Raw genomic sequence first — 14199 nt, forward strand, 5'->3', positions numbered from 1 at the left:
TCTGCTGCTGTTTTTGTTATTCTTTTGGAAGGGGAAGGAGGGAGTGGCTGCTGCTGTCCAGCTGTTATGTCGGACCACACATCCCTGCTCAGATGTGTCAGCCTCTTTGTGAAGGGGGAAATGATTTCTGGGCCAACAGCCAAGGGCCAAGGAAGCACCATTGAGTGCTATGTCCCTGGAGAGCTGGGGGAGAAGCAGACTGAGCCTGGCAACAGGGAAATCCACTCACAACTCAAAGGCAAGTTAGCCCCATTGACATGATATGCTCTGTCCAGTTCTAGAGAATCAAGGACTTTGACAGCAAGGAAACCAATACTCCCGACACACTTCCTTTGCGGGTCAAGGTTCCGGGCCGTGTTCTGCTCCTCCCAGCTTCTGAACCAGATGTTCCCACCTCCACATTTTTCCTGCTCCTGGCTCAGGGTCCTGCCACTGACTGTGGCTTCACTGGGTCTGCTCAAGGGGGTTACACAGACTTCCAGCCAAAGCAACGCTCATAGTCTTGACTCAACCCCACCCAAATCTTCCTCCTCCATCCTGCCCCCCTGGAGTGCTGAGACTTCCAGAAGAACAGCCTGTTCTCCAACATCTGGAACTGGTTTCTTGAGAGAGGTTCAAGGGCAAGCCAGGTCCCTGAGAGAGATGCTCCAGGAGGCCCCGGGTATAGGGACTGCAAGAGGTATGCAAATGGAGGAGGAGAGGACCCGAGGTGGTGCCCTCTGTGGGTCCTCTAGAGAACAAAGGTGCAAGTTCCCCAAAAGACTGGGGAGCAGCCCCCAGCATGGACATAAGTAGAGGGGATGAGGGGCCTGTCCAGGGGCTCCAGCTGTGTCTCTGAAACTCCAGGTATCTATGGTACCTTAAGGATGGCAGCTGGGGAGAACGCAGGGAGGACCCTTTGGATACCAACAAAGTCTGAATTAGAACAAGAGCGTGTGCAAGGGAGCTAGCTTCTAGCGCTTTCTCTCTGTCCTCAGAGTCCCTGGAGCACTCTTGCCTTGGAGAGTTGCACACACTCTCTGAGTCTCTTTTTCTCGTCTGCACGAAGGATGGAGACCCTGACTGGATGCTCAGGAAAGAGGAGACAGCTCTCCTGCCTGCTGAAATGCTTCTCAACAGCACCTTCACACCAGGGGTGGAAGACATCGCGCAGGCGTGCAAGTTCACCTTGGAGAAACCTTACAAAACCTCTCATTTGTTCCAAGACCCCTACAAAGGTCTGCTCCACCATGGCGTCAACCTGGGTCCATGTGTAGGAAGCGAGTGAAGTCCTGAGTGAATGTGTGTTGTTGACAGGGCCATGTCAAGGGCTCAAATGCCCCAGCCCCATGGGAGTGGCAAAGTCTTCCCCAGGTAAGTCTCAGAGGGATGGCAAAGCCTTCCTTGGGTAGGAGTAAGAATGTGGATAGTGAGTACAGAAAATGTCCACCATAGCTTACTCTACCTGGCTGTTTGCAGCCTGAAGACTTCCTCCCTACAAGATTAGCTAAGCCTACCTCCTTATTTGGTTGTAATAATAGCCCTGCCTCCTTGTTCAGCTGTATGTAATAAGCCTGTCTCCTTGTTTATCTGTATGTAATAACTCTGTTTCCCTGTTCAACTGTATATAATAAGCATGCTGACCTTCTAGGGTACTGCAGTTTCTCCATCAGAGAACCAATCCATCCAATCCCAGCTTTTCTGTGTCCATGTATCATCATTTCTTCATTTCTTCACTGGCCCAGTTAGGTCACTCTGGAGAGCCATGCAGAGCATGGCGTCCGTGCTATCCGTTTCCCGGTTTGTCATTTAGCTATGGATAGCTGGAGACCTGGGTGGGTCTCCTTCACACAGGCAGCCCTGGGATCTTTCAGCGTGCCTCTCCAATACCAAGCCATCAAAGGAATGGGCATGTATATTAGTGAACAAGAAAAAGAATGCCTGGTAGACACAGGGAGGCTTGGGGGTGGGTGAGGCTTCTATGGGCATCTCCACCACACTCAGGGCTGGCCAGGTCAGGACCCCAAGGCTCCAGGGCCCCTTCTGGAATTTCCTGCATGCCTCTTGAATGTTCAGGTCTGGTTTGTTCTCACTGTTTTTTTTTTTAAACAGCTTTCCTTTCCCTTAAAAGAATTTTCTCTACAAATACAGTAAATCCTTGACTAGAGCAAAGTCCTCTGCAGTATGAAGAAACCTGTGCTTCTGCTTCATGTCCAGGTTCCATCTCAAGTAAAGTGGGCAGATCTCTGTGTCTGTGGGGCTGGCTCAGCAACAGGTACTCATCTCCTGTGGGGCGCTCTCGGTTTGATGGGCTACCTTTACTCCACCCACCAGAAATACATCACTTTTCACTGACTCTACAAGCACATAACTCCATGTTTTCTGTAATTTGGAAATGGTAGGTTGGCTTTGGCATTACTGTAGAATTTTACTATAGCCAGTGCCTATTTTATGTCACAATATTATGCTAGGTTTATGGCAACATGTAAAATATGGTCTCTGCTTTTATGGAACTTTTTCATGGAGGAAATAAATAAAAAGTCAATAAAACAGCTGCAAACTGGGATACAGGCCATGACAAAGCCAAAGGAAGGACATGGAGAACAGTAGGGGCCCCAGGCATTTGAGCTGAGGGTAGGGAGCTGGGTGGGGTAGGAGGACTTGAAGCAGAGCATTTCAAATGATAGGAATGGCATGTGCAAAGGTCCTGAGGTAGTACCACTAAAGGAATATGGCTTAAGGTATCTGAACGTAGCTCTAAGAGACCTAGAACAATCCGAAAAAGAAGAAACAGGACAACCCAGGCTCAAGTTCTGTCTCAAGAGCCAGAGGTTCGAATTCCCTACGAGTCAGCTAACTCTAGACTGTCCTAGACTAGGGCCTGCAGGGGCCTTGGGCAGAGTTTGGCAATGGCTCAAAGTAATGACTGGTCTTTGGAAACCATGGTGATGCCGTTTGTAAAGCCCAGAGGCAATGTCAGCTGCAGAACTCTGATGGCTGGGAGCAGGAGAGTTTAGCACCCGCCACTTTTCTTCCTGAAACAGAGAGAGTCTAGGGAGCTGGGGAGATGGCTAGATGAGTAAAGTCCTTGCCATACAAGCATGAGGACCTGAGTTCGATCCCCAGAACCCACGTGAAAAGGTAGGTCCAGTGGTGCACACTTTTAACCACAGTACTGGGGATGGGACAGAAGGATCTCAGGGACAGGGTGGCCAGTCAAGCCCAATTAGTGAGCTCCAGGCCAGTGAGAGATCCTGTCTCACAAGGAAGACGGTGTTTCTGAGGAGGCTGTCTTTTCACTTCCACACACCCGAATACACACCTGTATACTCCATCACATAAAATACACACACACACACACACACACACACACACACACATTTAAAAAAATTGGAGTTTGACCTGGACCTCATTCATTCATTCATTCATTCATTCATGCATCCGTCAATGGTTGAACCACACCCTGTACAGAGCTCTGTTGGACACCAGGATCAAGGAGACAGATGAAGCCCTGGCTCTTAGGAGCTTGATTCCTCAAAAGTGGGGGAGGGGAGGGAAGAAAGCGAGCATAAGCAAACCCTGGACTCCAAATTCAGGGTTTGGTGGAGTGTTTGGGGAGCTCTCTCTTTTGATTAAGAGATTGAGATTTAAGATTCCCAATGAGTTTTTATCTATTCTTCTCTGATGGGTTCCACTCTTAGGCCATAGTGCCCTTTTTGTTGATCAGAATTACACACACACACACACACACACACACACACACACACACACTCTGTAGAGGGCTGTAAAAAGCCCACCCACACAGGCACATCCAAACACACATACTTCTCTAATCTCCCCAAATCCTCCAAAGGCTGGGGGTGGGGACCTCTTGGCTTTCCTCTTCAGCATTAGTGCAGAAGTCAGGCTGGGGATCTGGGGAGCAGTGATCAGCCTTACCTCCTTCCCAAACCCCTCCTCTGGGCTGGCCCTGGGGTCCCCTCATCCCCACACCTGGCCTCCCCCAGCTGCTGAGAGGTGCATGGGTGTGTTGAGCAAATATCCTTGCAACTTCCTGCTGCTCCCCTCTGAGACAACAGAGCCCCCCCCTCCCTGCTCCCCGTCTTCCTCCTCCCCACACCTCCCAGCTGGGGTTTCTCTGGAATCCTGGGTCAGTTCCCTGGAGAGAAACCAGAGAGATCCCTTTCTCCTGGCCAGAGGAAAGAGACACGACACACACAGACCCACTCTCCTCCTGGTTTCCATCTCCGTTATCTGTGTCCAGACTCTCTCTTGCACGCACAGGGCTGAAGGACCATAGGGTGCAATGTCAGGGAGCTCAGGGAGCTGAGGGAGGGCAGGGAGGCTGGAGGAGGAGAAACCCGCACCTCTGGGAGGAAGGACAGCTGTTGTGTTCTAAGGGGTGCCTCTGGAGTTGCAGAGGCAGCATCACAGTAACAGGAGGAAGGCCTCCTCAGAAGCAACCCAGCCACCTGCAGGATGCCTGCTAGAGTCTGCGTGTTCCTGTGTTCTAGCCCTGTCTCTAGCAGAGGGAGCAAGGTCTTCTCAGCTGCAGTCAGGAGGAGCTAGCAAGCTTCTCTTTTTGCTTTAGTGCAGTGGAGGCACATGGGGTCCCCATGCAGCTTTAATGGCCCACATTGGATTTTTAAGGACAGTGAAGACACAGCTTCCCATCTTCCCTCCCATCCTCATTCCTGGAATCCTCTCTCACCCTCAGGCAGAGTGAAGAGGGAGTTGGGGTCTTGCTGCGGTGAGGAATGTAGGCATGGAAATAGAAGACCCAGAGAAGGTCTAGGACTTGCTCAAGGTCACACAGCAACTCCTGCCTCCCCCATCCAGTGCCTGGAAGAAGTCAGCTGTGGTCTCTTACTTGCCAGGTCTTAAGCTGCATTCATCTTTATGTTAATCTTCTCACCAAATCCTTACACTAAGGCTACCGGGAAAGGCTGTCTCCTATTTCAGATAAGGAAATCAAGGCCCCGAAGAAAATAAGTCACTAGGCTGAACTGCCCCACCAGCAGAGGCAGAAGCACAGCCAGCTCCAGAATTTCCAGTTCCTAGCCAGGGGAGGGGGGCTCTGTCTTCTTAGAAACCCCTTCCCCAGGCCTATCTGACCCTGGTCCAGATGAGGGCAGGAGGGCCTCAGCTGGGCTTTCCCTCCGCTGTCCCATTGCCTATCAGGGCTTCTTTCCTGAACTGGAGCAGGGCCTGGAGGAGCAGCTGCAGAGCAGGGCAGGCTGTGGAGTTCATTGAGAAGACAGCCCAGCTCAGTCTGCCTCCAGCTGTGTGAAGTTTTCAGGAGGCTGTGCTGTCCCCTTGGACTTCAAGGAGCCTGGGCCCCAACAAACCTCTTCCTTCTAACCAGAATCTTTTACCTGCTCCAAGAGAGTTATATGGACCCTCCAAAACTCTGTTGTCTCACTCCTGGAGTGAGACATCCAGAACCACCCTCAGGAAGCATTGGTCCAGCTTTTCCCCATTATAGATCAAGAAACAGAGGCAGGATAAGGCTACAGTTTCCACTGCTAAAACAAAACGTCTCTCCTAGTTCCCTTGATCTGATGTAGGAGATTATGATTTGAACGGCCTTCTTCTGACAGCAAGACCTAGACACGCTGCTTGAGGAAAGCCTGGGAGACCTGACACCTTATGACTGCCTGACAAGTGGTGAGATCAGTCAAGCTGCTCGGGACACTCCAGGCGAAGTGCAGGACACCTAAGTCCTTCAAGGACTTGGCCTTTGCCTGCTGAAGTTTTTGTTAGTGCAGGAGCTGGTGTGAACAGGTGAGGACCCCATGTAAGTGTGGACAGGTGGGGACCCCGTGTGCTTGGCCTTCTGGTGAGTGCGGATGGAGGGGCGTACAGCTATGGTTCATTCCATGGTGGTGGTGGGGTCCCATACGATTCTCCAAACAGCCCAACATTTCTTCAGGATGAGACTCACTCTCTCCCCTCCCCAAGGCATGCGTGCCCCTCCCCCATCGAGTCCTTAGGGCTGAGCGCTGAACTAGAGGAAGGAAAGAGGACTGAGCCTGGTTTCCTTAGAGGAGGAGGGGGAAGAAGAAAGAAAAGCAACTTCATAGCCCGCGGCAGTCAGAAAGCCAAAGGAGAGACAAATTCGGCAGAACCACAGGGAACTAAGGGACAGGAAGCACAGTGGCCAAGAGACACAGTGATGAGAAAAAAAAAAAAGTTCTCCTGAAACGTCACCTGGTGCTGCCCTGCCCCACCACCCTCAGTTCCCTTCCCGGAGGTCCTGAGCCTGACTTCATGGGGAGGTCAGGGCAGTGTTCCGCAGTTTCTGGGTCTGGCTCAGTATCTGGGTCTGGCTCTGACCCCCTAGAAGCTTCGGGCCTGTGGCCTGGGAAAGCTCCGCTGTGCGCCCCCAAGCGGAGATACAGCCTCAGAGCCACCGAGGCCCTAAAGAGGGCGAAGGAAAGAGCTCCTCTCCTCCACTCTGTGCCCAGTCTGGTCCCACAACCCTGGGGTGGGTGGAGGGCAGTTGGAAGACTATGGTAGTGTGGCGCGAGCAGGGTGAGGGTGGTGGGGATTGGTGTCTCTTGAGTTCCTGTCTGAGGTTCGGGTGGCCCCGACGCCTCCACGTCCTCTTCCCCTAGAAGCCAGAGGCTAACGTGTCCTCTGGTCGAGTCCTCAGAAGTGGCGTGGGGAGCTAGCTGTGAGCTCTCTAGGATCCTCTGGTGTGAGAGGGTGGTCCAGCGACCGAGTCGCCCCATCTCAGAGTCCTAAGCACGTGTCTGTCCAGGAGACCCTGAGCCGAGCCCCCTCCTTGGCTCTTAGGGATCTTTGCGGGGTTCCAGGTGCGCCGCGGAGTGGGGTGAGAGTTGTGTGCAAAGGGGAACCGAGACCCTCTCGTTCTTACCGCATTGTTGAGGAAATCCGACTCGTTCAGGTCTCCCAAGTCCAGGAAGCTGGAGCCCGGGAACAGCCTGTCGGCCGGGAAGGGTTCCAAGACCGCGTCCATCGCGCTGGGTTCCAGGAGACCCCCTTCGGGCTGCGCTTCCCTCACTCCAGGGCGGCGGCGATCCCCGCACCGAGCTGCGGCTGGGCCGGGCAGGCGGCCTCGGGGGCAGGTCCCGGCGAGCCCCGGGGGAGGAGCGGCGGGGGTGGCGCGGGTCGGGGGCGCTGGGGGCCCTTAGGGCAGCGGCGCCGAACGCACCGTGGGCATTCAGCCGACTCCTCCTCCAGCTCCTCCCGGGGCGCAGCTGGCTTCCATAGGGACCCCGGGGGTGGGGCCGATGCTGGAGGAGCCCCCCTGGCCGGGTGGGAACCGGGGGTGGGGGAGCTCAATGCTCCCCCAAGACTGGGTGGCTGCCGGGTCGCAGCGATCTCTGGGTCTCTTCCTAGGCACAGCTTCTGTCACTTTCCCGGGTCTGAAACCTGGAACCCAGGGCTGGTTAGCCCAGCTGGCCCGGGCGCCACGCCCCCACATCAATATTCACGATAACTCAATATTAATGAGTAGGGGGCGTGGCTGGGGCGTCGTCTCCCCATTTTTTAAAGAGACATGTTTCAGTTAGGCTCCTTGGCAGGCTCAGCTTTCTGAACGCTCAAATAAGGGGATGAAGGCACAACTATCCTGGAAATTGTAAGCTTCGTGAAACCTGGGCGGCTTGTGAAGGCTGACTAGGAAGCCAAGTTCCTCCTTCTCCTTCTCTTCCTCTTCTTGTCGTCGTCGTCCTCCTCCTCCTCCTCCTTCATCTTCTTCCTTCTTCTTGCCCTTTTTGAAATAGAATCTCTCTATGTAGCCCTGGCTGACCTGGAACACTCTCTGTAGACCAGACTGACTTCGAACTTTAGAGAGATCCTCTTGCCTCTGCGTGTGCATCACCATACTGAGCTTTTCCACTTTGGTACCAGACCCTGAAATAAACCAAAGTCAGGAAACTGTCGAACTATGGTCCCTGCGGCTGGAGAGATGAATCAAGATGATAAAGAGAGCTTACTGCTCTTCCAGAGGACTCAAGTTCCATTCCCAGGACTCACAAAATATCTTCCCACAATGGGAATTTTCTCTCTCTCTCTCTCACACACACACACACACACACACACACACACACACACACCACTCTTCTTTCCTTTTCTGGGGCAGGATCTCATGTGGCCCCAGCTGGGATCACAGGTGTGGACCACCACACTCAGGTTTTTGTTTGTTTTGTTGCTTTGAGGCAGGGTTTCTCAGTGTAGCTCTGGCTGTCTTGGAACTCACTTTGTAGACCAGGCTGACCTCGAACTCACAGAGATCAGCCTGGCTCTGCCTCCTGAGTGCTGACATTAAGAGCGTGTGCCACCAGTGCCCAGTAACACACCCAGTTTTCTGTGGTGCTGGAGATTACATCCGGGGCCTTCTGCCTCTCTACCAACCGAGCCACATCTCAGTTCCCGGCTTGCAGCATCTTTTATTCTTCTGCCCGCAGCTCCCAGCTTCCTGTCTCCTTCCCCAGGAAGCCGTCCTTGAGGCCCAGATGGGAACAGTACTCATCCCTGTACATACTCCGGACACAGGCGCTCACTACCGTTCTCAGGCATCACAGCCTTGTTTGCTCACTTGACTGGGACCTCACTGGACTCCAAAACCCCTCCGAATAAACACAAAACCCAGCTGTCCTGCCAGTAGAGGGGCTGCCTGAACAGCCAGGGGTGAGTGGAGGCCCCTTCTCTCATCCACCATTAAGCCTCTAGATTTCTTCAGAGCAGGATGTTGGAGAATGTAGGAGTTTCGTGAGCCAAAGGGCTGTCCAGTCACCTGACACGAGGGCCCCTTGGACTCATTACTTGAGTAGGCTGCTGCTTCGACAACTTAATCTCTTAAAAGGGTTGATAAACAATCTCTGGGCACCTGAATAGGGAAAGCGGCTCGGAAAGGCACTCCCTGAGGACTGGGTCCACTGTTCCCTGCCCAGAGTCGTGCATGGGATTACGTGTGTCCTCCTCGTTTGAGCGTTTAGTTCAGGACCTAAAAGGCCTTTAAGAAGCAGAGATATCATCAGCACCTGTGGTTATTGCTGAAATTCACCAGCTGAGACCAAAGCTGTTTGCTAGCCAAGAGCTGGTGAGCAGGCAAGTGGCTTTTCTAGACTCCCAACTCATGACCCAGATAACAGCTCCGACAGTGAAGTTATGACCGACTCCATCATATGACTGTTGGCTCCAAGGCTTCCTACAGAGTTTGCTCCTGGGAAGCTGGCCTTGGAGGCCACGGTCTAGGGACCTGCTCACCAGCAATACCACCCTGACAAGTTAGGCTGAGCCCAAAAGAAATCAGTTCTACCCACAGTGGTGGATTAGGGTTAAGTGGGGTCATGGGTCAACTGAGGATTATTAAAACAGGAGAGACTGACCCTTCTCAGGAAAAGGGGAGTGGTCCCTGTCTGGGTAGACAAGACTGTTTCTCATGGGTGAGTCTGTGGCAGCAGGTGTCTGGAGTCCTGGCTCCTGAGCCAGAATCCCTGTGGGCTCCCAAGAAGGGCAGAAGTGTCCCTGTGCCTGAGGTTGGCTGGAAATTGTGCCAGTGTCCCCCCCAGCCTGCTCTGTAATTAGAGACATAGGTACCATTTAAGTGATTGGGGAAGATTATATAGTTTTAGATAAGTAGGATTAAAGTGCCCAGTCTCTCCTTATTCTTACCCAGGTGAACACCCCAGGAAACCATTGAAAATAATCCTGGGGAGGCTTTCTGGTTCCGGTACCTCCTGCGGAGTCTGAGAAGCAAGATCTCCCAAGAAAACTCCTGGGGGCAAAGTGGGGAGGGGGGTGAGGAGAGAAGGGTGAGCGGGACCTGGAACAAAGGATAAGCCTAGTTTCCAGAAGTCAACGGAATGGCAGAGTCCGGCAGCAATAAGGATGCCCAGCCATTCACATACATCCTCTAAGTGTCACTGAGGGCCTACTGCTAACACCCACTGCTCTAGGTACCTGAGACCCGTGGGGAGGTGGAGTCTTAAAAGACATCGCAAAGCACTGTGAAGAAATAAAATGGTTCTTCATGACTGTGTGGGTAAGGAGGTTCTCTCTGAGCAGTGTAAACTGTGAGCTGAATCATGAGTTTAGGTCATTCAGGGGCAAAATGGAGGAGAAAATAATCCAGGCAGTGGGAGAGCGGGGTGCAGCCAAGAAAGAAAGCTTGATGAGATGGGGCAGGCAGTGGTACAGGATTGATGGAAGTGGAGCCTTGCGATGCACACAGACCTCTCCTGCTCATGACGCTGACGGTGAGGCTCTAGTCTGTGAGAACACCAGTAAGGGTTACGAAGGTTCTGACAGCAGCCCTTTTCTCCGCGACTCCAATTCAGAGAGGGCTGGTCAGAAACACATCTCCTTCATCCTGGGGAGACCCCAGGGCCTGTGAGCACTAGGTAAGATCTTTATCGCTGAGCTCAGCGCCCCCAGCAAATGGCCTGGTGACACACATGGCTGCTGCCCTGTAGCAGTGGCTGCTCCAGCTGGGAAGCAAAAGCCTCCTGCATAATGACATCTCTACACAGTTGGTGACAGTGACGCACAGGAGGAAAAGGGCAAAGATAAGCCTCCTGTCCGTCCCAGACACTGAAGGTCAGGTGGAGAGTGAGGCTCTTGCCAGACTGCAGTGCGTGCGTGCGTGCGTGCGTGCGTGCGTGCGTGCGTGCGGTCATACAGATACTCTGAGGCGTCACATCCTTTACTGAGCCTCAGGTTCTACATGTGTTGGATGGGGAAAAGGCACGGATACCTCCTAGGGTCTCTCTAGGGTCTTCCAAGTGGGGAGCTGGGAACCCAGACAGCTAAGCCAAGTCTAGTCTCAGGCGGCTAGCTACTCTGACTTTCTAGACTTCTACCAGGAGCTACCTGGAGGGTGGAAAGCGGGTGTTTGCTCGAGGCTGGCAGGCCTTGGGTGGTGGTGAGAAGGTCACCCAAAGTAAACCTGCCTTGTTTGCCTGGATCGTAAAGGAAAAACGTTTTGGCACACTTAAGCAGGAACTTCTGGGGAATGAAAACATATTCATCCTGGAGATTAGGCTGACTTCCGGGGTGCAGATGGGGGCCCTTTGTTCTCTGTGGTTCCCTAGAATGGATTGCATGGGTGTTCTTCCTCTGTCCCCTATTGGGGCTTGAATTGGAGCTTTGGAGTGGCACTCTGCCGGGAAGGGCCAGGAAGGGAGGGTGGCTTCCAACCCTGGCTGTCTGTCCTAGCATCCCCCTTTCTATCCTTCAGTCTGTGTCCTGCCCTCTCTCCATCCTGACAGACACACTCCCCTGACATTTACTGAGGCCTTCCTCTGTGCCGGGCATTAAGTATATTAGCTGTGTTATTTGGTTTAATTCTTGAGACAACCTTGTATGACAAGTTCTGGGGTTTTCCGATTCTGACTTACCTGTTTCTTTGCACACGTCAACACCTCTGAAGCCAAGGGTGTCTTGTAACTAATGACTTCACAATTTGGTGGGTGGAAGATTCCCCTGCTAATGCACTAAAGATAATGGCTTTTTGTAACACTGATGCCACCTTCGATTCAGGGAAACAAGGTATTGTCACCATGCCTAGTGTGCAAGCCCCAGGGAGTTTATTTTCCTCCTTTTATAGGTAACTGGGGCCTAGGGCCATGGCTGGCTTGCCCAGCCTCAGGAGGCAGAGCTAGGACGGTTAGCCTGTGGCCCTTTCCACTCATCCCAGAAAAACTGGGGAAAGGCATAAGTTCAGAGCAGAGCCTTCTAGAATCTTGGGCAGCCAGGTTACTGTGCTGTGGTGAACGGCCTTAAAGATTGATCTTTTAAAGTCTCTGAAGACTGGAGTTCTAAGGGCTAAGAAAACCTTTCCTGGTAACTGGTTTCACTTTTTTTCTGCTCTACTGTCCGGACTTGGATTGGAGGCAAGCCCGCCGCTTGGCTCTCTGTCTGCCTGCTGCCCGGGGAAACGCTCCACCCGCTTCCTCTTTGGTCTCCAGCTCTGAATTCTCACTCCTCTGCACTGAGTGGAATCACCTGCACCAACTCTCTTTCTAGAGGCTTGCATAGCCTAGACCACTTGGCTCCATCTTTCAAAGACATCCACTCGGACCTCCTGGTTCTTCCAGCCACTTTACTCTCTAAGTCTAAATTGTGGAGAGAAAAATCAACAGAGCGGTTATTTCCTCCTGTCCAGTAAAGGACACTCCCCTGAAATCCTGCCCCACCTAGGGCTTGCAGAGCAGTAACTGTGGGCACAAGAGGAAGGGCAAGAGTATGGAAAGTTGGAGGCCTGCCTCTGCCTGTGATCTCTAGCACTGATCAGGCCTCAGTTTCCCCAGCCTCTGGTGAGACTGAAGTGGCTTGTTACCAAGAAACTGAGAGGCAATCTCAGGCTCTTAGTCAAAGGCCTCACTAAAATCCTGTCCAGAATCAGCTCAGCAGGGACTGTGAGCAGGGGAGGTGAAGCCGGCTCTTGCTGTAATCTCCCTGAAAAATGAATGTTTAACACAGGATGATCCTGGTTCCCTCCAAGAGGGAGGCAGTGCTGACTTGGACTCCCTCTCTTCAGAATACAAATATGACCCTGTGTGCAAGGGGTCCTACTGTGCTGTGATTAGCTGGAAGCTGAGCATGCAGCCTGCGGTGCGCTGCCACGTGCTGTGAAAGAGAGCCATGGTCGGAAAGGTGTGGACCTAAAGCTAAGCGAGGGGCTTTTGCCGTTTTCATGCGCGCACATGTGTGTGTGTGTGTGTGTGTGTGTGTGTGTGTGTGTGCGCGCGCGCGCGCGCATGCACGCATGCCTACGAAGGAGAAAACACCAGCTCTCACCTCTGTACGCATGCTTCTGCCAGCGAGAGCGGGTGCAGATCTGGTTTCCATCTTCTCCCAACATGCAGCAGGGCTGGGGGAGACTGAGTGGAATATTAATTGTGCTTTTGCACGTGGCTGGGCTCCATGAATGTGGTGGTCGGAGGGAGCAGCCTGGAGCTATGTGGGGAATGAGAGGAAGCCACAGCTTCAGAGATCCTGGGATTTATGTCTGTGCTGAGGTGGAGGCTGAGCCCAGGTGGCTGGTGGGTGGGTGGGTGTTTCTTGAGACCTAAGATCCGGGGACAGCCAAGTTTATAGGGATTCCCACATAGAATCACAGGTCCTAACATGGAACCAGTCCAGAGGAGACAGGCTGCAGAGCAATGAGCGGTAGACTCCTCGTTTGTCTGTAAGGTCTAACAGTGATCCTTCTAGGGAGAAGGAAGGAGGGAGGGAGGGAGGAAGAAATAAACAGGTACAAAGCACTTACTGAACACCAGCCACTCTCATGGTCACTGTCAAGCATTTTAATTGGTTGTAAACTTCCCAGGGACATAGAAGATGCCATGGCCTCCATGAAGGGGTACCCCTCCACTCCTATAACATTCATCCCAACCTTGCAACTCACCCGAACTTGGGAAGGCCCAGGCAGGACTGTTTCCTTTGAGTTCTGCTAAGCCCTGGGTCTATGTCTAATCAAAGGGATGTTGACGCCCCTCATGTTTGTTTCCCTGTTGACTTGGCTGTGTGGAAGTTTGGAGCTGAATTTGCTGAGGCGCCCCTTGTGCAGCAGAATCTCCTGGAGGTGCGTGTTTACACACTGACTGTGCTCTGCCTTCATCTTACACTGTTACCTTCTCTTTTCCATATCATTTTCTCTCTATTAAAAACCACCTGAAAGCCGGGCGGTGGTGGCGCACGCCTTTAATCCCAGCACTCGGGAGGCAGAGCCAGGCAGATCTCTGTGAGTTCGAGGCCAGCCTGGGCTACCAAGTGAGTCCCAGGAAAGGCGCAACGCTACACAGAGAAACCCTGTCTTGAAAAACCAAAAACAAAACAAAACAAAAAAAAAAACCACCTGAAGCTGGAGAGATGGCTCAGTAGTTAAGAGCATGTATTGCTCTTACAGAGGACCCACAGTGGGCAGCTCAAATCTGCCTGTAATTCCAGCTCGACATGCTCTAGTGGCCTCTTCAGGTCTCCTGGGAGCACTTGCACACACAGCCACAGGCTCAACGCCCCCCCCTCCACGTATGAGTAATTAAAATAATAAAATGATCTTCTAAACAATACCAAAACCCATCAAAATCCATCGTCTGCAGCACATCTCCAGCATCTTTAGCAGTGAGACAGAGAGACACAAGTGTTTTTACTTTCACAGTAAAAAAAAAATGAGGCTCAGTGAGGTTATATTTGTCCAAGGCCACCCAGATATTAAACAGGAGAATTGGAAATATGATCTTAACA

General features: G+C 52.5%; 1 protein-coding gene across 1 annotated transcript in view; it reads right to left on the minus strand.

The window, feature by feature from the left end:
- The window catches only part of Creb3l1 (cAMP responsive element binding protein 3 like 1), a 41545-nt gene extending 34163 nt beyond the window's left edge, over positions 1 to 7382 (minus strand). Inside the window, exon 1 of the mRNA XM_059260952.1 lies at positions 6860 to 7382. Coding sequence (XP_059116935.1) covers positions 6860 to 6961 — 102 coding nt within the window. The 5' untranslated portion in view covers positions 6962 to 7382. The remainder of the gene's footprint in view (positions 1 to 6859) is intronic.
- Positions 7383 to 14199: the final 6817 nt, after the last annotated feature.

This window comes from Peromyscus eremicus, chromosome 4 (genome assembly GCF_949786415.1).
Source record: "Peromyscus eremicus chromosome 4, PerEre_H2_v1, whole genome shotgun sequence".
Lineage (NCBI taxonomy): Eukaryota > Metazoa > Chordata > Mammalia > Rodentia > Cricetidae > Peromyscus > Peromyscus eremicus.